At 62.9% G+C, this 24,114-nt stretch overlaps 1 protein-coding gene across 2 annotated transcripts in view; it reads left to right on the forward strand.

Annotated features, from left to right (window-relative positions):
• FOXK1 (forkhead box K1) overlaps positions 1 to 24,114 on the forward strand; it is a 51,389-nt gene that overhangs the window by 14,026 nt on the left and 13,249 nt on the right. For both annotated transcript variants that reach the window (XM_036311873.1, XM_036311874.1), the window contains exon 2: positions 16,749 to 16,934. In XM_036311873.1, coding sequence (XP_036167766.1) covers positions 16,749 to 16,934 — 186 coding nt within the window. The remainder of the gene's footprint in view (positions 1 to 16,748; positions 16,935 to 24,114) is intronic.

Raw genomic sequence — 24,114 nt, forward strand, 5'->3', positions numbered from 1 at the left:
TTTTCCGTGTCATTTGTTTCTGGAGGAGCCAGTTCTTAAGAGAAAGCACAAAACAGCTACTTTCGCTCTTCTGGTGTATTTCTATGCAGCCGTTGTCATTTCACGCTTTTTGGTGTCACACATGCCGATCCGCGCGCACAGGAAATTTGGACAATACAGACGTGTGGCAAGGAGGGCCTGTCACAGAGTGGCCACGGTTGCCCTCCGTGTTTTCCTGTTTCCGTAGAAAAGGAACACAGAGCAGGCACTTCGCTGCAACTGCGCGTCGGTTAGGGTGGGGTCACCGGCCTCCTGAGTGAGCAGCCAGCTCCCCCAGCTCCCGCACCGAGGTCAGGGGGAGGCAGGGGCACGCCACAGCGGGGCTCCTGGCTCCCCTCCTGGCGCTGCCCCGGCTCCCCACGCTGGCCTGGCCAGTGTCTGCGATGCCCTCTCCTTGGGAAGGGACTCCCCCCCCCCCCCATCACGTGGGCCCGCACCCGGGGGCTGGGTCAGACACTGCCATGCCCCCAGGTGGGGCTTCTCGCCGGGAGTTGTCAGGTGGAGCAGCGTTAGAGGTCCCCACGCTCCTGGCTGGAGGTGGCTCCGGGCGGAGCGCGTCCAGGTGGGTCAGGCTGGCCTGGGCCCCCCACACCTCCATTGCAGGTCCTCTTAGCACTTGTGTTTTACGGGCTCTACAGATAATTGTATAGAAACTGAACCAACAGTACAGCAGCTCGCGACAGCCTCACGAGGGAATCACTCAGCTACCTACACTGAGCTCTGGCAGTTTCTTCCGTGGAGATGAGACAGCCTCGGGGCTCGCTGCCTGGGTCCGCGATGGAGAATCGACGCCCTGTGAGCCCAGGACAGACCCCCGTGGGTGGGGACACGGGGTGGAGCCCAGCGAGCGAGGGGACACAGCCAGCCTCGGAAGGAGTGACTGCTGTGCGTGTGCCGTGTGCTTGTTTTGTCGTGTTTGTGTCAGGCACGCGGGCACTGTGGGCCCGGCTGCACAAGTCCTGGGGAGACGCCGTGGGAATGTCAGGAGCGGGGCTGGCGGGGAAGGTGGGCATCCCCGGCACAGCGTCTGGCTTGTTTGTGTTTCAGAGAAAACTGTCCTGATGAACTGGCCTCTGGGAGAGGTCGTCCCCCCCTGGCACTGACAGTGTAATTGGCATAACAATTAAACCAGTCAGTGTCCCGCCCAAGCGCCCTCTCCGCCCAGTTCTGGCTGTTAATCCGCTTTATGACCCAGTTTCCCCAGTGGACGCTTCTACTCGCTCTGAAATGTATTCCGACCTGGGATGTGCACAGGGAGGGGATTCAGAGCGGCCGCGGAGTGACTCCTTCCCTGCCTCGGGCTGTTTGCTGGTTCCCTTGGCCGATAGGGCCCGGCACCACCAGAGCCTAGTGTCTGCGTGGTGGTGGCGTCAAGGCCAGACCAGCCAGCGGAGGCCTGACCAGCTGGACCCCACGCGCCACTGCGGGCCTTCCCTAAGCTCTGCTCCGCCTCAGACACGGGGCCTCCTGCCGACCCGGGCACGGGACAGGTGGTGGTGGCCAGGCACCGTGTGGCGTGCTAGGCAGCGAAGGGACCCGTTTCAGAATTCAACTCTGGTGAAATTGTGAACTAATTTTCCACAATAAAGTTTAATTCCCATGATAAAAGCGTTCAAATTGCATATTGTGCCTCCGGCGTGGACATCAGGGCAGTGAGGTTCCCGTGTCACCTGGGGCGGCGACACTCCGCCTCAGCGGCAGCGCGAGCGCCAAGAGCGCCCAGAGTGCCAGGAGCACGGGCTCACCCGACAGCGAGGCCGCAGGTGGTGTCAGCATCTGAGCCGAGGACAGAGCAGGCAGAGGAATGACTCTTGGGTCGCAGTATGTGCTGGTAAGTGGACTCACAGCGGTTTTTATTGTGCAAACTTTTAAAATTCTGTTTCTTCGTATTCTCATCTGAGGAGCGAGGGCAGGGCCCTTGGTGTTGGGGAGCCGGTCACTGTCCGTTCGCCACAGGGGCTCCGAGCTCAAGGGCGGGCTCCCGGGCCGGTGGGAGCATCTGCTGTGTCCGCTGACACGTCTCCTCACGAGGCCACGCCTGAGACAGGTGGTCCTGAGGGGCCCAGGACACTGGCCGCAGCTCCTGCCCGGGAGGCGGCACAGACGGGGTGGCTCCAGCCACGCAGACGTCCAGGCCGGGCTCGTGCAATGTGTCGGGGGATCAGTCGGGGACCTTCCCGGGTCACAGGGCTGGTGCCGGCCGGCCAGGTGGCCTCCCGCAGGGCCCAGGAAGCAGCGCTCAGGTGTGCGGGCGCGGAGGGGTGCCGTGCCTCAGGGAGGAGGACACGCGAGCTTGGCTTGAACAGGAGGTGCCCGAGTGTCACAGGAACTGAGGTCAGGAATGGGCAGAGCGCCAGGGCAGCCGCCGACCCAGGTGCCAGGGGTCTGGGGGAGGCCAGTACCCGAGGGCGTGAGAGGAAGGGTGCGGAGATCGTCGGAAACCAGGCGGCACCAGTGCCTGTCATCGTCTCTGGTTTATCTGCCCTTTACAAACCCGCGGGCGTGAGGGCGGTGCCGCCCGATGGCCAGCTGCGTCAGGCTCGCTGTGCCACTCGCTTCCTGCCCCCGAAACGGGGCTCCTCTAAGTGGAAGCACTCGGTCGGTCGGTTGGTCGGTCTGGGAGGTGCTGACCGGGAGGCGGGCCCACTCCCTGAGCAGCGGAGGTCGCTGCCTAACAGAGACGCCATGACCTACCATCCGGGAACCAGCACCTCCAAGCGGCGGCTGGACCCGGCTGCCTCCACCTTCCCTGGCGTGAGCGCTCGGGCAGACAAAGCCCACGGCCGGCACCGCCCCTCCTGCCACATGGAAATGGCCGCCTGTCTGCCGTGCTGTGCGCTACCTGGCCTCCCGCGGTCTCTCCTCCCACCTGCTGGCCCGGCTCCGCGTGCGCCCTGTCTGTGCTGACCAGCGCGCAGGGCTGTGACGGGCTGAGGCTGCCGCTGGCTCATCTCTGCGCTCTTGGTTCCACTTGACGGGAGGGGCGTTTATTTTTAAATTGTGCTCAGAGCTGTGACTTCTACAGAACTTCGAGCAGGATTTATTTTAAAACTAGAGGCCTGGTGCATGAAAATTCATACACTGAAGGGAGGTCCCTCAGCCCAGCCTGCCCCTCTCACAGTCCTGGAGCCCTCGGGGGGAGGTGACCCAGCGATCAGGGGAAGGCGACGCCCCATCACACCTCTGCTGCTGCCACTGCTGGCAGCGCAAGCCTCGGCCGGCCCTGGTTACCCGAGCCTCGGACGGCCCTGGGCAGCTTGGGGGCTGAAGGGACTGGGCGCCGCCATCTTTGAGGGTGGGCAGTCAATTAGCATATTCCCTCCTTACTGGCTGTGGGCACTCCCGTCTTTGCAACAGCATGAGGGTCAATTAGCATATCCGTCTTTATTAGATAGGATTATGGTTAAAGGGGGGAATACGTCTGTGGGCAAGCCCACCCCTGGCCCCTTCGCTCGGCAGCGCCACCTGTTCAGGTAACTCATCCAAGTCAGCTGGCTTGTGCCCCTTCCTGCCGGGGAGCTTGCTGGTCACTGAGGTTTTAAATCGTCGTGGAGGAAGCTCAGCCTGTGGGCCGCCCGCCTGTGAGCCTGCGAGTGGAGATGGTCCGTCTGTGGTCACTGCAGCTCTGCGTGCGCCCTGAGCGAGGCCCTGCGGGCGGGGGCAGGGACAGGGACCCCGGCAGGCGGGCAGGGCCGTGGCCACAGGGCCAGCTTCCCACGCCGGGCTGGTGGCCTGCCCTTTGACCTCTCACTCCCCTCGAGGACGCTGGCGAGTCTCCTGCTTGTGAGCGCTGTCACGGCCCGTCCTGTCGCTTCCGCGGCGGGGGCTCGAGGGGAGACTCCGTCCTTCCCTCCTGGGTGGCGGGTGCCTGTGCGGCTGGGACCGGGCTTCTAAGGTCGGGGTGTTCGTCCTGTTGGTTTCTTTCTGAGGCGCAGCTTCAGGTTCTGACTTAATGTTTCCTGGAGAAGCAGTGTCTTCTCACATCTCAAAGCTCAGAGGGCGTGCGGGCGATCGGCTCCCAGCATGCACGGCTCCCAGCATCCACACTCCCAGCATCCACGGCTCCCAGCATCCACTCTCCCAGCATGCACGGCTCCCAGCATCCACGCTCCCAGCATCCACGGCTCCCAGCATCCGCGGCTCCCAGCATCCACGCTCCCAGCATCCACGGCTCCTAGCATCCACGCTCCCAGCATCCACGGCTCCCAGCATCCGTGGCTCCCAGCATCCACGGCTCCCAGCATCCACGCTCCCAGCATCCACTCTCCCAGCATCCGCGGCTCCCAGCATCCACGGCTCCCAGCATCCACGCTCCCAGCATCCACTCTCCCAGCATCCACGGCTCCCAGCATCCCCGGCTCCCAGCATCCGCGGCTCCCAGCATCCGCGGCTCCCAGCATCCACGCTCCCAGCATCCGCGGCTCCCAGCATCCACGCGGGTCTCATACAGGAAGCCGTGAATGAGATAACTGCCTGCTCCCTCTCAGCCTCAGCCTGTGTGCGTGTCCCTCCAGGACGCCGTGCATGGGGCGTGCACACGCGTCACCGCCTGCCCTCCCGCTCCCGGGGCAGAGGGAACCACAAGAAGCAGTGGCTCCCGTGGGTGGAGGCCGGCGAAGGCCACGCTCCCAGCTTCCTCTGGGCAGGAACCTCGCAGGGGGTGCGAAGTGCGCGGGCCCGGGGCTCCCTCCCTGGAGGAGCCTGCACACGGCTCAGTGCTGGGCCTCAGGCGGCTGTGCGGGACAGGCTGCGGGGGGGGGGCGGGGGGGGCCACTGTGGGCGCCCTGGCAGCTGCAAGGCCTCCACGGGCACAAGGGCGGAAGCTGCCCCCCCCCCCCCCCCCACGGAGCCTGCAGAGCCACCGTCCTCTGAGCAGAGCCCAGCCGAGCGGGCGGGGAGGGTGCTGGGCGACTCAGCTGCTGGGAGACTCACTGCGGGGCTGAGGGCGGCGCGGGGTCTTGCTGGTGGCTGGGCAGCCCCGAGACCAGGCGCGGCCCTGGCCGCTAACGCGGGTTCTGCAGGCCCCGCAGCTTTCTCCGCAGCGGCCCCCCAGCGGCTTCTCGGATGATAGAGTGGGAGCAGCGCACACAGAAAGAGGCTCGGGGTGCCCCCCGGCCTGTCGCCTGGGCTCTGGGACAAAGGGCTTGGGTGCCTCTCGGCAGAGTTTGTGGGAACCATGGTCCTCATTCCCAGAGGGACAGACGGCAGTGGCGTCCACCAAGTGAGACTCAGAGCTGAGCACAGCGCAGCCCAGTTGGCCTGGACCCCAGGGCGGGGACAAGGGGGGCCCATGTGTTCCTCCCCGTCCCAGGTCCCAGGTCCCAGGTCCGGCGGCGCAGTGAGCACCCTCCCTGTGAGGGGCTGGTCCTCGAGGGTCCCCCGCCGCTGGCAGGCTCGGGGCTGCTTCCAGACCAGGCACATCACTCACCTGGGATTCGCCTGTGAATTTATGAGCCATTCCGAGCTCATGGCTTGATTTTTTATTTTATTTATTTATTTTAAAATATATTTTTGTTGATATCAGAGAGGAAGGGAGAGGGAGATAAAACATCAATGATGAGAGGGAATCATTGATTGGCTGCCTCCTGCATGCCCCCTACTGGGGATCGAGCCTGCAACCCCGGGCCTGTGCCCTTGACCAGAAGCGAACCTGGGACCCTTGAGTCTGCAGGCCGATGCTCTAGCCACTGAGCCAACCAGCTAGGGCATGGCTTGATTTTTAAAAATAAAAGTTAATGCTGGCTGTTGGCTGTGTGGGTGTTTACAGTGAAGCGCCTGTCGGGGCGAAGGGCGGGTGAGGCTGTGATGGGGGCCCCTGGCTCGAGCGCCGGGTCCTGGCCCACCGCCCCCGGGCTGGCAGCCTCTTCCTCTCCGGGAATCTGTGTCTTCGTCTATAAAAGGGAGCGCTTCCTTCTGAGGCCCCTGTGCCAGGGTATTTTTAGCTCAGCAAGTGGGCCGCTCCTGGGGGCAGGGCTGGGATTCCTCCGGGCCCGGGGACCGTGGCCTCGCCTCGGGGCGTCTGAGCCGTGAGCTCGTGTTCTGGTCGAGCCGGACAGCCTGTCTTCTGTGTGGGCGCAGTGACTGCCCGCGCCTTCGCCTCGCCTCCTGGCCCTGACGAATGTCTGCAGACCCGGTCGACGTGGGGGCCCGGCCGTGAGCTTCCGTGTCCTCCCACCGCAGTCCTGGCGCAGGAGGCACGCGAGGCTGTCCCTGCTGCGGCTCCCTGGCCGGCCTGCAGGCTCCCAGAGAGGCCCCGGACCCTTCACCCGCTCCCTCACTGGGGACATCTCAGTGACTGGGGGGCACCGTCCCAACCAGGAAGCAGCGTGTGTGTGGCTGTCCGTGACCACACGTGCAGGTCTGCATCACCGTCCCCGCCACCGCCACACCCCTGCCCATCACCCGGCGTCACACCAGCCCGCCCGCAGCTCAGATTGTCGTCCTGAGAGCGCTGCGTACGGACCGGACATTCCTCTCGAGTTTGGCTCTTTCGGACTCCGCATCCCGCCTTCATCCAGCTGTTGTAGCTCATCCCTGTTACTGCTGGGTAACCCCCCTTTTACTGCTGGGTAACCCCCCTTTTACTGCTGGGTAACCCCCCTTTTGCTGCCGAGTCATCGCTGCTCCGCGGTGGGGCTCCCACCCCGGCCCAGCCCCCCACGGTGGGACGTGTGGTTGGCTCCTTTGGGGCTGTTGCACATAAAGCTGCTGCGACAGTCGTGTCCGGGTCCTGCGTGGACACGTGTTGTCCTTCTCTGGGCCACGTGCCTGGAGGACAGTTGCTAGGCTGTATCAGGGCCTACATTCCGTTTAAGAAACTGCCGTTTTGCATTCCCGCCCCAGCGCACGAGGATCCGCTCCCCAGCCCTCCCGGCACCTGGCCATCTGACGCGGAGCCACGGTGGCTTCCCTGGTGCTGGGCGACATGGGTGTCCTCTCATGTGCGTGTGTGTGTGTGCGCGCCTGGGCCCTCCTCGGTGACCAGCCTCTGCGTGTCCTTTGCCGACCAACCTGAGTTCTCTTGATGGTGGAGTTTTGAGTTCTTTCCAAGTTCCCACGTGTGGCTTGACGTGACTCCCCCTGTAGCATCCTCGCGGCCTCCTGGTGAAACTCTGATGAACCCCTTTGCTGGCTTTCCTGGGGCCCTGCCCCCGGGCCCTGAGGACTCCCCCAGCTCTGCTCCCAGCCCTGAACTGGGCTGTTCTCACCTTCTCTCTGGCCCCAGGGACGTCTTCGTCTTCAGTTTCGGGGGGCGGGGAGGGCTCATCCTCTGGTCCTTCCTCACCTTCCTGTAGGGTTGCCTTTGTTGCCAGACCTGGGACATGGCAGCGAGCCTTCCTGAGCAGTTCTCACCCCACTCACTCCGGCTCCTGGGGCTGCTGAGCCACAGGCCTCAGGGCGGGCCGCGGGGAGCCTCCACTCTGCCTGCCGGATCTCTCCTTGCTCCTCGGTGTGTGGCGGGCGCTGCAAAGCCCGGCCGGGGTTCTGACCGCGTTCTGCGGTGTCTGGCGCTGCTCCCATTCTGTTTGAGATCTTCCTCATCCTGTAGAACGGGCAGTTTGATGTTGTTCCCAGGACATGCGGGTGCGATGGTTGAAGACTTTGGGTCTGATTTAAATCTTGTGTCTCATTAGCTCCCCCCTGACACGGCCCTGGTGGGCGGGGAGGGGACACCCAGTGCTTCCGGTGGCCCCAGGCGCTGAGGGTGTGCGGGGCGCAGACGCCTTCTGACCCCAGGCCGGCCTCGGACCCTGGGCAAGGCCTGGGGGCTCGCTGTGCTCTCCGGGGCTGGTCTGCGCCCGAGGGTGAGGCCTGGGACCTCCGGCCTCCGGTCCGAGCCATCTCATCCCCGCTTGTCTGAATGTGCTTCCTGAGCGGCAGGCGGACGGGCTGTCACGGACGGTCTTACAGCGGCTTCGCTGATGAAACGTCAGCATTTTTCTCCTGAGAGGCTGTGGATGTCTCTGGGATGTTTTTTGTGTTTTTGTTTGTTCATCTTTTGTTTTTGCCTCGTTGCCATCTCCATCGCTCTTAGCGTTCCCCGTTCAGAGAACCGCTGTGCTGTGCGTGCCCGGCGCTCCCGGGGGCATGGCTGGAATTCCATGGCGTGAGGACCGGCCTCCATCTGGTCCTGGTGGTCACAGCAGGCGCCCGGGCCCTGGGCGGGAGGCAGCGATCGAGCGGTGGGAACCCCGGCGTCTCCCGTGGCCCCTGTGGCTGGGGCCTCTGGCGGTGGTGCCCGCAGCGCCCTGGATGGAGTGGGAGAGACGGTCAGGCCCCTGGTGTTCAGTGAAGGGCAGTTTCCATTTCAGAATCGGGCTGAATTCAGTGTAAATGCAGCACTTTACCTGCAGGAGCAGGACCGCGTAGCACCTCCGGGGGTGATGGGGGGCGGTGAGCTGGCTGTGAGCAGAGGGGTCACCTGAGCCCCCAGAGGCCGTGCCCTGCCCATCCTGGCCCACCGCCCGGGTGGGAAGGAGGCGTGGCTGAGCCGGTGCAGGATGAGGGGTGCCTGGGTGACTGACGTCACTTCTGTTGCTGCCTGAAGCCAGACACCAAGGAGACGGCTGAGCTTCCTGTCCCTCCTCCCGCTCCCTGCCCGTGGCCACCAGCATCTGTTGTTCTAGAAACTCCCAGGGGATGTGCCGGACCCTCATTTCAGCTCTGGTCCGAGGCGTGTTCCTCAGCAGAGGGACCTGCGAGTGGGTTTTCCCTGGAGTCTCGGCCAGAGGATGTTTGCGCTGCTGCCCACGTGGAGCGGCTCAGTCGTAGCTTCGCTTTCCCTCTTGCTCTGGGCGGCACGGCGAGCTCTGACCTGCCCGCTGTGGGGCGTGCGGTGCCCTGGGAACGGGCGTGGCCGCAACTGGCCCCGAGCTGGTGGCCCGAGCTCCTTGCCTGGGCCTCTCGCAGGAGATGCCGGTCCTTCCAGGAGGCGGGCCGGGCGCCAAGCGCGCTCAGGTGCGGCGTGGGGGGGTGAGGAGAGCCACAGCAGGGGGAGGGAGCTGTCTGCGCAGCGGGGCGGTCTGCCCTGACTCCCAGTCAGACCAGGGTCAGGACAGGCAGACACCCAGCACTGCAGACCACTCCAGTCCCCTCGCGACACCCAGGCCCACGCAGCCTGGCCAGGGACACCACACCCTGCTGGCCCTGCAGGGTGGGGCTGGCCCGGACGGCTCCTTTTCACGTGACTTCTCTAAGCGCTGTGGGGACTTGAGCAGGCAGAGCATGGCTCCCGCTCTGTGGGATGGTGACGGCGCTCTCCTTGCCCCGAAAGCCCTCCGATCTCTCCCCCGCTTGATTCTGCTCGGCAGCGAAGACGTGTTCTCACACCCTTGCCAATGAGGCTCGATGGGAAAAGCCTGAGAACGTCTCTGTTTGGAGGCTGCACAGAGCCTCACTCCACGTTGCTGTGGCGTGTTACACCGCGTGGAGAATTCTCTCATTCTGCCTTGTACCCACGCATCAGTCCATGTGCATGTACTCTTCCTGGTACATGGAAGATACACGTGCACGTGTGTGCTGTATGTGCAGGGAATAGAGTGACCTAACCTCCTGCACGGGATGAGCCGGGCAATCAAGGAGGGCTCCCTGGAGGAGGAGGAGGAGGCCTTGGGAGCCAAACCTTGAAGAATGTCCGTCCTGTGGGACAAGGCCGTGTCTTGTACTTAGTGTCCGTCAAGCCCAATGAGCAGTGGTGACGTTGTGACTGGGCCACATTGTGAGGCCTGTGGGTTAGGCCTCCGAGGCTTTTTAAAGGTGTGTGTGTGTGTGTGTGTGTGTGTGTGTGTGTGTGGCCCAGTGCGCGAAATTCATGCACATTGAAAGGGAATTAATTAGAGAGTGTGTGTGTGTGTGTGTGTGTGTGTGTGTGTGGCCCAGTGCGCGAAATTCATGCACATTGAAAGGGAATTAATTAGAGTGTGGGTGTGTGTGTGTGTGTGGGGGGGTGGCCCAGTGCACGAAATTCATGCACATTGAAAGGGAATTAATTAGAGGATGTGAGCGTGAGGCAGTCCGCGTTTGTGAAATTCAGTGACATGAATTTTAGCTATTACTTTGCCAAATAAATGGAATTTACAGATATCATTTATAAGAGCATTCAGCTTAATATTAAAAATTCTGGCTACCAAGTCAGGTCTGTTTTCAACTTTTTGCCAGTGTTGTAAATTGTTTGGGGTTGCATGTCATGGTTATGAATAAATCGGGCTTGCCATACTTCGTTACAATTGCCATAGCATCCTGATATCGCTGCTGCATGTTTCTGGGACCACCCTCAGAAGATGATGGACGTATTATCATTTTACTGATCGGCACATTGTCATTTTCAGATCTAGATTTGAGATAATCCATCAAACCACTGTATTTTTCAACTCTCAACTTAGAGTGGTTTGCTTTGATGAAATTTATCCAATTGGCCTCCATTTTTGAATACGAATCCACGATAAACTGTTAATTTTCCTGCATTTAAAATAGGATTGAAAGTGTCCCGCACAGAGAGATGAAATCCATAATACTGCATTTGTGTGACTCGTGTCCTTATATTTTGTCTAGTATTATTGTCGATTACACTGTTATCTCTGCATCTTAATGCAATATCTGTCCCCCAGCTTGTTCACCATGTGGAAAAAGAATAGGATATGTCATTGCATCTAATGTAGGAAACGGTATTTGTTTCATTTTAGTGGCACTTGGATTATTGGGATCTGGTTTACAATGAATGAGCAAGTCCCTTTCAAAAGGAGGTTCTCCATCTTCGTTCCTGAATATGACAGAAACCTCAGTTACACGGGGAGAATTATATCTACTGGGGTCACTGTTACGCTCGTATTTAATCGCCATTGTTACCTCTGTGGGAGCAATACCTTTTGCTGCTGCTTCAGATTGGGCTTCCTTTTCTACCTCATGTAGCATCTTGTACGATTTTGTTAATTCACTTATTTCATGCGTGAGGTTGTTGGTGTTGATCATGAGTCTTTCTGAGCAGCCCTGGCTTTCTGGCACTGCTAATCTTTTACTTGTAGCTTCGGCTGTATCCAAAATAGAGAGTGGAGCAAACTTCCGAGAAACACCATCCGAAGGGTGTAAAGTTCCAGTACGGTGGTAAACTTGTCCGTGTATTCTAAAGCAGCATGGCCATATCCTGATGGCCATGCAATATTTGCACCCATGGAAGCAAAAGCAAAAGAACTATTTATGGATCAAATATTTTCCATGAAATTTTTACGGTCAGAATCTTCGTTTGTCATTACTCTTTTTAAATATGCCGGGTAATCTGGAAAATGTATATCATTTGGACAGACTTTCCCTTTGCTACAACATCAAGTAAATTTCCCATTGGATGGTTTTTCATCAGAGAAATTTGGTGATAGGCAAAATTCACATCTCACAGTCATTCCACCACAACTATGTTCGAGGATTGCATCCTCATGTACTCCATTTTCGCTGAGAAGGCAGTTCCTACTGGTATTGGTAGTACTTCTTGATGACTGTTCTCTAGACATACTCTGTAATCGCCACTGCCTTCTCTCAACTTCAAAGGCACGATGGTCTTTAGACATTTTCTGTCGATAACGCCGGTGTTTTTTGGCATCAGAGCGGCGTTTTTCCAGTAGCTGGTGTTTAGATACACCCTGTCGCAGGCGCTGCCTTTTTTCAAGATCAGACGCACGCCTGCTCTGCAGACATTTTCTGCCGATAACGCCGGCATCTTTCGGCTGCAGAGCTACGTTGTATCAACAGTTGTTCTTTAGACATAGCCCCACCTCTCTACTGTCACAGTCTGAGATGCAGGTGAATGAGAGTCCTGGCTGTCAGGCCGCTGAGAGCTGTCTGACCAATGGCTGATTCTGGCTGATTCTGTGGGGGTGGGGCTTCCTCCTCCCTGCTGTCAGTTTCCACAGCTGTGATGAGGAAGCTGGGTGACAGAGGGAGCTGTGCCCTCCAAGCCGCCCTCCCTCTCGCTCTGCTCTATGTCCAGTGGTCTCCTGCTCTGCCAAGTCCTCCAAACCTCCCGCTCTCCGCCTGCTCTCCCGCTCTGCTCTCTGCCCGTGAAGGTCCCGGGAGCCCGCGGGCATAGCTTGGCACAGCCAGCCTCGCCTCCCAGGGCTGGCGATGGTCCCGGGAGCCCACGGCCACCTTTACCTCTCAGGGCGCTTGACACCTGCATATGCAAATTAACCTGCCATTTTTGTCAGGTTTATTTGCATACCCACTCCTGATTGGCTGGTAGGCGTGGCTTGTGGGCATTGCGGAGGGATGGTCAGTTTGCATCATTCTCTTTTATTATTATAGACTAGAGGCCCGGTGCACAAAAATTTGTGCACTCGGGGGGGAGGGGGTGTCCCTCAGCCCGGCCTGTGCCCTCTCGCAGCCTGGGACCCCTCGGGAGATAACGACCTGCTGGCTTAGGCCTGCTCCCGGGTGGCAGAGGGCAGGCCCAATCCCTAGGTACAGCCCCTGGTCGGGCTCAGAGCAGGGCCGATTGGCGAGTTGGGGCACCGCCCCGTCATGAACAGAGCAGGGCGGATCGGCAGGTTGCGATGCCACCCTCAGTCACGCTCAGGGTAGGGCCGACTGGGGGGTTGGGGCACCGCCCCCTGTCACACTCAAGGCAGGGTCGATGGGGAGGTTGCGGCACCACCCCCTGTCACACACAGAGCAGGGCCAATCAGGGGGTTGGGGCACTGCCCCCTGTCACTCACAGAGCAGGGCCCATCAGGGGAGTTGGGGCTCCGTACCCTGTCACTCACAGAGCAGGGCCCATCAGGGGGGTTGGGGCTCCGTACCCTGTCACTCACAGAGCAGGGTTGATCAGGGGGTTGGGGAGCTCCCCCCTGTCACACACAGAGCAGGGCCCATCAGGGGGTTGGGGAGCTCCCCCCTGTCACGCACAGAGCAGGGCCCATCAGGGGGTTGAGGAGCTCCCTCCTGTCACTCACAGAGTAGGGCCGATAGGGGAGTTGGGGCACTGCCCCCTGTCACACACAGAGCAGGGCGGATCAGGGCGCCGCACCCTGTCACACTCAGGGCAGGGCCAATGGGGAGGTTATGGCTCTACCCCGTCACACACAGAACAGGGCCCGTGGGGGGGGGGGGCATTTGGGGCGCCACACCCTGTCACATACACAGCAGGGCTGATCAGGGGGTTGGGGCGCCACACCCTGTCACACACAGAGCCGCAGGGTGATCAGGTGGTTGGGGAGTTCCCCCCTATCAGGCACAGAACAAGGGTGCCTGGCCAGCCTGGGTGAGGGGATGATGGCTGTTTGCAGCTGGTCACACCCCCTTCAGGGTGGGGGTCCCCACTGGGGGGCCTGGCCAGCCTGGATGAGAGGATGAGGGCTGTTTGCAGCTGGTCACACCCCCTTCAGTGTGGGGGTCCCCACTGGGGTGCCTGGCCAGTCTGGGTGAGGGGCTGAGGGCTGTTTTCAGGCCGGGGGGTGACTGAAGCTCCCAACTGCTCCTCTTTTTCTTTTTCTTTTTTTATTCTGGGCCAGCTTCAGCTCTGAGGCTTGGCTCCAGCTCTGAGGCCTCGGCTGCTGATAGCAGGTATCTGGTTTGTTTGGGTTCTATAATCGAAACACTGTTTCAACTCCAGCTCTGAGATCCTGGCTGGCTGAAAGCAGGTTTCTGGGGTTTTGTTTAGATTCTATATTTGTAACAATGTTTCAAACTGCAAGCTCAGAGGCCAGCAGCGGCAGGTGGGGAAGGTTGGCTTCCTCTGTCACTGAAGCAAGCAAGCCCCATGTTCGCTTCAAGCTGCCTGGCTGATGGCCGCCATCTTGGACGGCAGTTAATTTGCATATCACCCTGATTAGCCAATGGGAAGGGTAGCAGAGGTACGGCTAATTACCATATTTCTCTTTTATTAGATAGGATATTTTTTATTGATTTCAGAGAGGAAGGGAGAGGGAGAGAGAGACAGAAACATCAATGATGAGAGAGAATCATTGATTAGCAGCCTCCAGCACACCCCCTACTGGGGATGGAGCCCACAACCCAGGCATGTGCCCTTGACCGGAATTGAACCTGGGACCCTCAGTCTGTAGGCCAACGCTCTATCCACTGAGCCAAACCAGCCAGGGCTTAAAGCAGTTTCTTTAAATCAGTGTCAAGGGAGAAAATGAAAGAGAACTGGACATACTGTGTGCACACGAGTCAGCACTGTCCCGTGTCAGTCCCACAGCATCTCATTTAAACTGTTCAGGCATGGGCTTTAGCATGTTGCAGCCATCGCCACACTGATCTGAGCACGTGTGTCAGCGCTGAAAGAAACCCACACCCAGCGGCGGTCTCTGTCCACCCCAGCCCCGCCCCAGCCACTGCAGCCGCCCACTGCCTGTCTCTACTCAGGGCCAGACCTCTGTGCCCATGAAGGGGATGGCCCTGCGGGGGCAGCTGGCTGCCCGGAGCCTCCCTGCTGCAGGCGGGCGCGATGTGGCCGGGTCCAGGGAGAGCGTGGTGCTCCCTTGGGGGCAGTGTTAACTGCAAAGCTTGCTCACTAAACCCAGCGCGGGCCGGGACCAGGCTACCGATGTTCAGGGAGCGCACTGGGTGGCTGCCAGCCAGGACACGCCAGCTTAAAGTTCAGCCGCTTCCTGGCACTTTCTCCTCCTCCGAGGGAGGCCCTGCTGCGGTGGCTTTGGGGGAGTGAGTCCGGAGATGCTTTGAGATCGCTGTTGCAGTAAATAGTGTGACAATGTTTATCGTTAAGCCTTCGCTGGAAACTTCCCATCACGGCAGGAAGCTGTCTGTGAACAGTCACTGGTGGTGCCAGGCTCGGGGGCAGCGCATGCCCGGCCTGTGGGTGCCGCCGGACGGCAGCCGTCTGCGCGCTCATGTCCTCCGCCTTAGCTGGGGCCTGGGAGGCCTCCGAGGCGCTCTCCTCTGCCCGGAGCGTCTCCTTTGGTTAGCAAGCCATTCGGTGGGGGCAGGGACAGTCTCCGAGGCCCGTCCAGGCCACAAGCTCGGCTGGAACCGGTTTTCAGATCCCCAGGCGAGAGCTTCCCTCGGGACTGTGGGCCATCTCTCGCCTTCACCTACACCGTCTGCAACGACTCCCGTCTGCCTGTGACTCTCGGGTGAAGCGTGCCCTCCTTCTGGGTGACCGTGGTGGCCCCGGTCACTCCGCACAGACCTCCACAATGCACGGCGAGGCCACGGCGTGCCCTGGGCGGGCAGGCACCGGGCTTGTTTGTTCCTTTGTAGCAGCTAAAGGAAGAGACAGGGAAAGGCCACGGAAAATGCTTGTCATTATCGTTGCCTTCATGTCTAATGCTGTGGGACAGGTGTGTGCGCGTGTGTGTGTGTGTGTGTGTGTGTGTGTGTGTGTAGAAGGTGGAGGACGGCAGTGTGGCTTCAACTGTGGCTTAAAGGAGAAACAGGCAGGATGTTTCCAGAGCCCTGGTGGCTCTAGGCAGAACCATGGGTGGTGCCGACCGTGGCGGACCCCCAGCCCTGACCTCTGGTGTTCAGGGTCAGCAGCACCACACGGAAGCAGCGCGGGAGCGTCAGAGCCTTTGTCCCGTTTTAGTTTGGCAATAGAGACGCAGGGCCTGTGGATCAGCGGCGTCCTGGGGCTCCCTGCCGGCCGGCGCCCCCTTCGGGACCATGTGCAGCCCGTCGCTCAGTCCCCGGGAGAATCGGCACCGGCCGGCGAGCCTGTGGGACCCCAGCTTTCTCTGCGATCCGTGCAGGTGGCGTTCAGAGCAGGTGCACGTCCAGCAAGTGACAGTGTGGGAGGGGGTCAGCCGGAGGGGGGGGCTCTTGTGATCCTGGAACCCGGGCGACATGTTCTCAGTCTCGTTTCATAACAACGGCTGTTTTATGAGAGCAGCGGGGACTGGCGTGAGGGCTGCCTGCCGGGTCCGCGGGCGGGGCTGGGCGTCTGCTCAGACATGGCGCTGAATTAGGAAGCGGCGGGCGTGGCGGAGCAGCTGCTGGCGAGGCCCCAGCCGTCCCGAGAGCCCGCGGCCCTGCCAGGTGCTGCGCGGCACGAGGGGCGCCTTCCGAGCGATGCGGGTGCTGGAGGTGGCGCTGGTGCACGTGCTTCCTCGCCCGCTTGCCACAGGAGCCGCTGCCCGGCTGTCACTGTCCGGGCCGCTTCGCCCGGTTCCCGTGTCACCACGCGTGCCGCCAGCAGCTCGTGGGGAACGCGTCGGCCTGGACGTGAGAAGGGCTGCGGGGTCAGGACGGCCCAGACTCCTCACAGTGGTGCCCTGGAGTCATGCGCACACGTGATGGGGCGGCCCCTGGCCCCGGCGGCATTGACGTGTTAGCGCGTGGTCTCTGCCAGCGGAGAACACCAGCTCCTCCCGCCCAGAGCGAGCTGTGTGTCCCGCTGCTCCCGACGCCGGCGGCAGGTTCACGGGCGCCTGTGCTTCAGGTCGGCTCCGTCGTTAAAACCACCGCGACCACGCAGCCCACGCGGCCCAGCCTCCCAGCCAGTGCGCTCGGGGCGGCGAGCCGCCGACAGACGGTGGACGGAGCGCTCTGCCTGCTGGGCCTCCGCTGGAGATGACGTCAGAGGTCCTGGCGGTTCCTGTCTCCTGTTCCCGGCACGAAGGAGAGTGGGGTCAGCGCTAGAAAGCGCCCGATGGAGCACGGGCCGGGCCCGCGAGGCTGTGCAGGCTCAGGGCCCGTGGGCAGGTCCCTCCTGACTGCGCCTTCTCCTCTGCTCTGAGCTGACGCGGCTCTCCCTCTCTCTGCAGGTGCACCTTCCGCTTCCCCAGCACGGCCATCAAGATCCAGTTCACGGCGCTCTACCCCCAGGAGGAGGCCCCCGCCTCGCCGCTGCGGCCGCTCTACCCCCAGATCTCCCCTCTGAGGATCCACATTCCGGAGCCGGACCTCCGGAGCCTGGTCAGCCCCATCCCCTCCCCGACCGGCACCATCAGGTGAGCAGCTCAGCCCCGGGAGGCACACGGGCTCTGCCAGGGCCTCGGACCACAGGCACCGCTGTGAGTGCAGGGCTGTGCTAGCGGCTGGTCTGCCTCCCTGTGCACCAGGCTCGCCGCGAACCCGCGAACCTCCCTGGGCCAGGCTCCCCTTGGGAACCACACGCGGGTTCATCTCTGTGATGATCCGTGTCGCTGGCGCCTGTTTTCCACCGAGACGTGTTGGTCACACGTTGGGAGTCGCTGGCATTGAGCTGCAGGAGTCGGTTCCCCCGGGCCCGTGAGAGGCGTGTCCTGCTCCTGCAGAGAGAGTTCGGGGGCAGCTGCAAATGGCCCCGCTCCAGTCCCGGCCTGGCCCGGGGGGGGGGGGGGCAGGCAGCGGGGGGGGGGGGGCAGCCCCCCGGGGGGTGGGGCAGGCTCCTCGCCCGGGCCTTGTGTCTGTCCTCAGTGCCGTCCGCGCTGTGCTGCTCCGCGTGGCCAGCACTCACCAAAGCTCTGCTCGAGCTTGTTTTACTCGTCCTGCTGGCTCTGCTCTGAGGCCCAGACTTAGCTGCGTCCTTGTGTGTCCACACTTCGAACCCAAGTTTCGAGGGAGGCCCCACCTGAGCCCAGGCTTAGATTGTGCTGTGCAGTGCTCCTGCCTTTCCACGCATGTGATGAGCACAGGGGTAGAACGTAGTGCAGCACAGCCAGCGGCCTCTGGAAAACAGTCTGCAGTTCTTCACAGTTCAGCAGTGTTCCGTCCGACCCAGCCGTGCACTGGGCCCGAGGTCGCATAGAAGCGCGCACGCCGGGCTCGGCAGGGAGGTCGCATAGAAGCGCGCACGCCGGGCTCTGCAGGGGGGTCCGTGGGCGCGCACGCCGGGCTCTGCAGGGGGGTCCGTGGGCGCGCACGCCGGGCTCTGCAGGGAGGTCCGTGGGCGCGCACGCCGGGCTCTGCAGGGAGGTCCGTGGGCGCGCACACCGGGCTGGGCAATGAGGTTCGTGCAGCCCCAAAGCAGAGACAGCTCAGGTCCACCAGCTGATGAGTGGACACCTGGGAGGTGGCTGCCCTTCCGTGGGTGCGGTTCGGGCTAAAGGCATGTTCAGTGTGGTGCCTCGACAGCAGTGTGCCATGTGCAGGGCCAGCTGGTGGGAAGCCAGCAGAGCAGGCCGATGTGCAGGGACAGGAAGTCGGGGAGCGGCCGTGGCTGGGTGGTGGCAGGGCCTTTCTTCCCGGCGTGAGGAAATGTCTGGAATGAGACGCTGTGGTGGTTACACAACTTGCAGATGCACGGACACGGCCTGTGCACTCGGAATGTGTGAGGCTGTGCGTCACCCTGAGGCTGACCCTTTACCCAGCAGCACCAGAGCTGCAAGGGCCCATGACGGCGTGGTGTGCTCCACGCGGCCAGGGAGACCACAGCGGGCAGCCCCACCCCAAACCTCAGCCTCTCCCTGAGTCCCAGCCTCTCCCTGAGTCCCAGCCTCACCCTCACCCCCAGCCTCTCCCTCACCCCCAGCCTCTCCCTCACCGCCAGCCTCACCCTCACCCCCAGCCTCACTCCAACCCCAGGCTCTCCCTCACCCCCAGGCTCTCCCTCACCCCCAGCCTCACCCTCACCCCGAGCCTCTCCCTCACTCCCAGCCTCACCCTGACCCCCAGCCTCTCCCTCACCCCCAGCCTCACCCTGGACCGCATTAACAACTAGAGGCCCAGTGCATGAAATTTGTGCACTATAAGGACCCTAGGCCTGGCCAGCGATCAGGGCCAATAGGGGCCTTCCTTCCGGCTGCCGGCTAGGGCCTCCCTTCCCCAGCTGCCGGTTGCCAGCTGCTGGCTGCTGGCCAGGGCTTCCCTTCCCGCTGCTGGCTGCCGGCTGGGACCTCCTTTATTCTGCGCTGGCCCCTGGTGGTCAGTGCACATCATAGCGAGTGATCAGTCTCCCAGTCGAACTCCCGCGGGGACAATTTGCACATTAGGCTTTTATATATATAGATGAGTTTATAATCGGCCAAGTGTTTGGGTTCGTGCCTGGAGAGCTTCGTAAAGTAAATGTATCTCCGAGTCACGTTCCGAATAAAAGTGGGCCGCCTGGTGGGGAGACTCGGGGAGCTGGTAGGAGTTGTTGTTGAGAGGAGGCTGAGGGCGTCCAGGGGGTAGGAGGCCCTTTCACTGAGCAGTGTCTCTGGAACTGCTGCTCTGAGAGTCCTGGCGGCGCCCTGTTTATATTTAACTTGTTTTAGGGGCTGCCTCGTCTGTCTCCGTCCTGCTGGTCCCACTCTGTCCTTCTATCTGCGGCCGCCCACAGGGGCCTGGCTTCCTGTTTTCATTTGGTAAAACGTGAGCAGGGAGAGCAGTAACTGGAGCAGGGTTTGTGTTGACACCGTTTCTCTGGCTCTGGAATTCAGCTGAGCCTTCAGAGACCCCAGAGGCCTTGCCAGGCTTAGCTCCCAAGAGCCTCTCTGCAGGGAGGCGCCCAGTGTTTGCCAACAGCTTGGCCGCCCTCCCCTGGGGGGCGGGGGGGGGGGTCCTCCCCTGGAAACCAGGCGGCTCCGCCTCTCTCGGAGGAAGTGCCCTGGGGGAGCGCCTGGCAGCCCAGCCCAGCCCTTTCTAAGAAGGCAGCCTGGCCCAGGGCCCCCTCTCCTCCTCTGTTTGTCTCCTAATTTGGTGAGGCTGCCACCCGCTCGCCCCATTGGCTGCTGGGTCCCTGCAGTTTGGAGACCCGTTGTTCAGTTTGGGTTGGTTTTCTCTGCACCTTGTCCCAGCCCCTGCTGCTCCAAGATTTGGGGAGTGGCTGTACCTGTGGGGACGCTCTCCCTAGTAAACAGCCCGGCCCTGCCCCCTGGCCCTGCCCCCTGGCCCTGCCCCCTGGCCCTGCCCCCTGGCCCTGGCCCTGCCCTCGGGCCCTGCGTCTTCCGCCTGTTTCAAGTGTTTTGCTTCCCGGCTGCCAGGCCAGGGTGTGTGCTGTGTGGTCGGGTGGTTTTCTTCACCCTGAAGCACTCCACCCAGAAAATGAATGAACGCTCTCTCAAGTGAATGTTGCTGTCGAGGCAGCGTGGACTTTTTCCGTTTGAAAGCAGCGGTATTTATAGAAAAGGAGAAACGGGCATCGTTTGCTGGGTGTTGCAGAAGCACGCCGTCTGGGAAGTGCTCCTGGGAGCGAGCTTTGGAAACTGCCGCACTGACACCCAGAGGCGCACAGAGCGGCCCTCCGCGTCACTCAGCCGGGCTGGCACAAGCTGTTTCTTCTGAAAGCTCCTCCCGACTGTTTTATTGTAGACGTCAAAAACGGAAGTAACCTGTTTACTGAAACTTGGCAAAGGTTAGCAGAACATGAAGTAAAACAAAAAGCAACTGGCACCAAAGTCTAAAGCCCTCACAGCGCCCTCTGCGCACAGTCCCGCTCTCTGCCCATCTCCCCTGTGGCCCGGCCCCTCTGTGGCCCGTCTCTGTGGCCCGTCTCCCCTGTGGCCTGGCCCCGCTGTGGCCCATCTCCCCTTGGCCCAGCCCCTCTGTAGTCCGTCTCCCCTGTGGCCCATCTCCCCTGTGGCCCGTCTCCCCTGTGGCCCGTCTTCCTCTGTGACCCGTCTCCCCTGTGTCCCGGCTCCCTCTGTGGCCCGTCTCCCCTGTTGCCCGTCTTCCTCTGTGGCCCGTCTCCCCTGTCGCCCGTCTCCCCTGTGTCCCGGCTCCCCTGTGGCCCGTCTCCCCTGTGGCCCGTCTCCCCTGTGTCCCGGCTCCCCTGTGGCCCATCTCCCCTGTGGCCCGTCTTCCTCTGTGGCCCGTCTCCCCTGTGGCCCGTCTCCCCTGTGGCCCGTCTCCCCTGTGTCCCGGCTCCCCTGTGGCCCGGCTCCCCTGTGGCCCGTCTCCCCTGTGGCCCGTCTTCCTCTGTGGCCCGTCTCCCCTGTGGCCCATCTCCCCTGTGTCCCAGCTCCCCTGTGGCCCGTCTCCCCTGTGGCCCGTCTCCCCTGTGGCCCATCTCCCCTGTGTCCCGGCTCCCCTGTGGCCCGTCTCCCCTGTGGCCCATCTCCCCTGTGTCCCGGCTCCCCTGTGGCCCGTCTCCCCTGTGGCCCGTCTCCCCTGTGGCCCGTCTCCCCTGTGGCCCGGCTTCGCTGTGGCCCGTCTCCCCTGTGGCCCGTCTCCCCTGTGTCCCGGCTCCCCTGTGGCCCGTCTCCCCTGTGGCCCCGCTTCGCTGTGGCCCGTCTCCCCTGTGGCCCCGCTTCGCTGTGTCCCGGCTCCCCTGTGTCCCGGCTCCCCTGTGGCCCGTCTCCCCTGTGGCCCCGCTTCGCTGTGGCCCGTCTCCCCTGTGGCCCCGCTTCGCTGTGTCCCGGCTCCCCTGTGTCCCGGCTCCCCTGTGGCCCGTCTCCCCTGTGGCCCCGCTTCGCTGTGGCCCGGCTCCCCTGTGGCCCGGCTCCCCTGTGGCCCGTCTCCCCTGTGGCCCCGCTTCGCTGTGGCCCGGCTCCCCTGTGTCCCGGCTCCCCTGTGGCCCGTCTCCCCTGTGGCCCGTCTCCTCTGTGGCCCGTCTCCCCTGTGGCCCGTCTCCCCTGTGGCCCGTCTCCCCTGTGGCCCGTTTCCCCTGTGGCCCGTCTCCCCTGTGGCCCGTCTCCCCTGTGGCCCGTCTCCCCTGTGGCCCGGCTCCCCTGTGGCCCGTCTCCCCTGTGGCCCGTCTCCCCTGTGGCCCGGCTCCCCTGTGGCCCGTCTCCCCTGTGGCCCGTCTCCCCTGTGGCCCCGCTTCGCTGTGGCCCGTCTCCCCTGTGGCCCCGCTTCGCTGTGGCCCGTCTCCCCTGTGTCCCGTCTCCCCTGTGGCCCGTCTCCCCTGTGGCCCGGCTCCCCTGTGGCCCGTCTCCCCTGTGGCCCGTCTCCCCTGTGGCCCGGCTCCCCTGTGGCCCGTCTCCCCTGTGGCCCGTCTCCCCTGTGGCCCGTCTCCCCTGTGGCCCCGCTTCGCTGTGGCCCTCCTCATGCAAGTCCTCAGAAATGTCTGAGCACCTGACCTCGGCGACAGCGCGCAGCCCGGTTCTCATTAAAAACCTGCTCGTTAGGATCAGGAGCCACAGGACACTCATTTCGGTGACAAATGGAAACGGCGGCTGGTGTGAGGCCAGGCCTGTGCTGAGGCGGGCACAGCAACGCTCCTTACGGACCGGCACCCCGAGGGCAGGGGCAGCGGTGCCCGTGGACAGGGCAGTCCTCATGCCCTTCGCTCCTGTCTTAGTGTTTGTTTTTGTGATGTTCACCAAAGCCCCGGGTCGCGGGCGGCACTGCCCTCCAGCGCTCCCCTCGCGGCACATGCACCCCCAGTTCTCAGGTTTGCATGTGACAGACTGACTTCACCGTGAGGCTCGTTCCCTTTCTCCTCCCCCCTCTTCCCAGGAAAGCTCCCCCAGGGCTGTCCACTGAGTTGCATTTTCCTCTGTGTCGCCTCCAGGGCACGGAGCACTGCTGTGCTCTCAGTGCAGCCGTTGCAGTGGCTGCGTGCGCCCTCCTGGGTAGCCCCGGCACCAGGTCCGTATCAGCCTCGCCCCTGGCGGTGCTCTTCTCCCCACCCCCATCCCCCATCCCCCATCCCGCAGTGTGAGCCTCTCGTGCCATGCGGGGTTAGGTCTCTGTGCTCGAGGCCTGCCACACCCACCCTCTGCCCAGAAGGATGCCTGTCACTCGACCCTTCACTAAAAGGCTTTCCTCTGGCGTCCAGGCCCCACCCCCCCAAACACCCCCGTGCCGGGGCCCTGGGAGTCCCCTCCCCTGACCCGGAGTCTGCCTGTCCCTCTGCCCTTTGTTTATGGGGGAATGTCTTGGGCGGCGGGACCAGCGGTGAATGCTTCCATCCCTCCCTGCCGGTCACTGTCCTCCCTTCGCACAGGCAGGCGGTTACCTGCGGAGACCCTCGGTGGGGAGTGTCCCTCGTAATTCACATCGTTTTCTAGTTTCGAGTGTTGCTCTTACACTCTCCTGACTCCTGGTCCTTCCTCCACGATGTCCTGGCCGAGCTGGCTCGTGTGCCCAGCCGGTAGCGTGTCCGCCGCGCGGGCACGCAGGGCACCCCCCACACACGCCGCTGCCTGCTCGCCCAGTGCCTGAGCGCGGGCGCAGACATGGCAGGCATGTCTTGGACGGTCTCCGAGGCCGCGTGCCAGGCCTGGAGGAGGCGCCACTCATGGCCTGAAACGGAAAGTGACTGCCGGTCATTTTCCATAAAAGGCGCGGCGACTGCCACTCGCGTGCATCTCGCTTTGTGTCCACCTTTCACCGCAGCCGGGGGCGGGCACCTGAGTCATGTGCCCGGTGCTGCTCTCCGCCCGGGTCCAGGCCCCTGGGCGGTCGCGTTGCCCTAAGCGAGCGGCTCTTCGCTTCGGCTCCATCCAGGAGGCCAGCGCGGCTCCCAAGAGACACTCTGCTTCTCCTTCAGGCGTCCTCTCGGTCCTGCTCGTTTGCCGGGCAGTTTTGGCGGAGCAGCCTGAAGCTCTCGGGACGCTGGCCGTCCTGCAGCGGCCCCAGGCGCTCGGCATGGCGTGCAGCGGCCTCCGCCCTGACCTGGAGGCGCGGGGTCAGGGGGTCCCAGGCGGCCTCCGCCCTGACCTGGAGGCGCGGGGTCAGGGGGTCCCAGGCGGCCTCCACCCTCACCTGGAGGCGCGGGGTCAGGGGGTCCCAGGCGGCCTCCGCCCTCACCTGGAGGCGCGGGGTCAGGGGGTCCCAGGCGGCCTCCGCCCTGACCTGGAGGCGCAGGGTAGGGGTCCCAGGCGGCCTCCGCCCTGACCTGGAGGCGCGGGGTCAGGGGGTCCCAGGCGGCCTCCGCCCTGACCTGGAGGCGCGGGATCAGGGGGTCCCAGGCGGCCTCCGCCCTCACCTGGAGGCGCGGGGTCAGGGGGTCCCAGGCGGCCGCGGGCTGACCTGGAGGCGCGGGGTCAGGGGGTCCCAGGCGGCCTCCGCCCTGACCTGGAGGCGCAGGGTAGGGGTCCCAGGCGGCCTCCGCCCTGACCTGGAGGCGCGGGGTCAGGGGGTCCCAGGCGGCCTCTGCCCTGACCTGGAGGCGCGGGGTCAGGGGGTCCCAGGCGGCCGCGGGCTGAAGGGCTCATTGAGAAGCTCGTGGCTCGGAGGCTGGAAGCCGTGCGCACAGGCACGTCTGGGGCCAGGCCCGGCCCGAGGTTCGGCAGAGGCTGCGAGCGGCTGTGTGTCCCGGGCCGGCCCGCGCCCCTGCTTCTG

The sequence above is a fragment of the Myotis myotis genome, unplaced genomic scaffold (genome assembly GCF_014108235.1).
Source record: "Myotis myotis isolate mMyoMyo1 unplaced genomic scaffold, mMyoMyo1.p scaffold_m19_p_6, whole genome shotgun sequence".
NCBI classification, from domain to species: Eukaryota; Metazoa; Chordata; class Mammalia; order Chiroptera; family Vespertilionidae; genus Myotis; species Myotis myotis.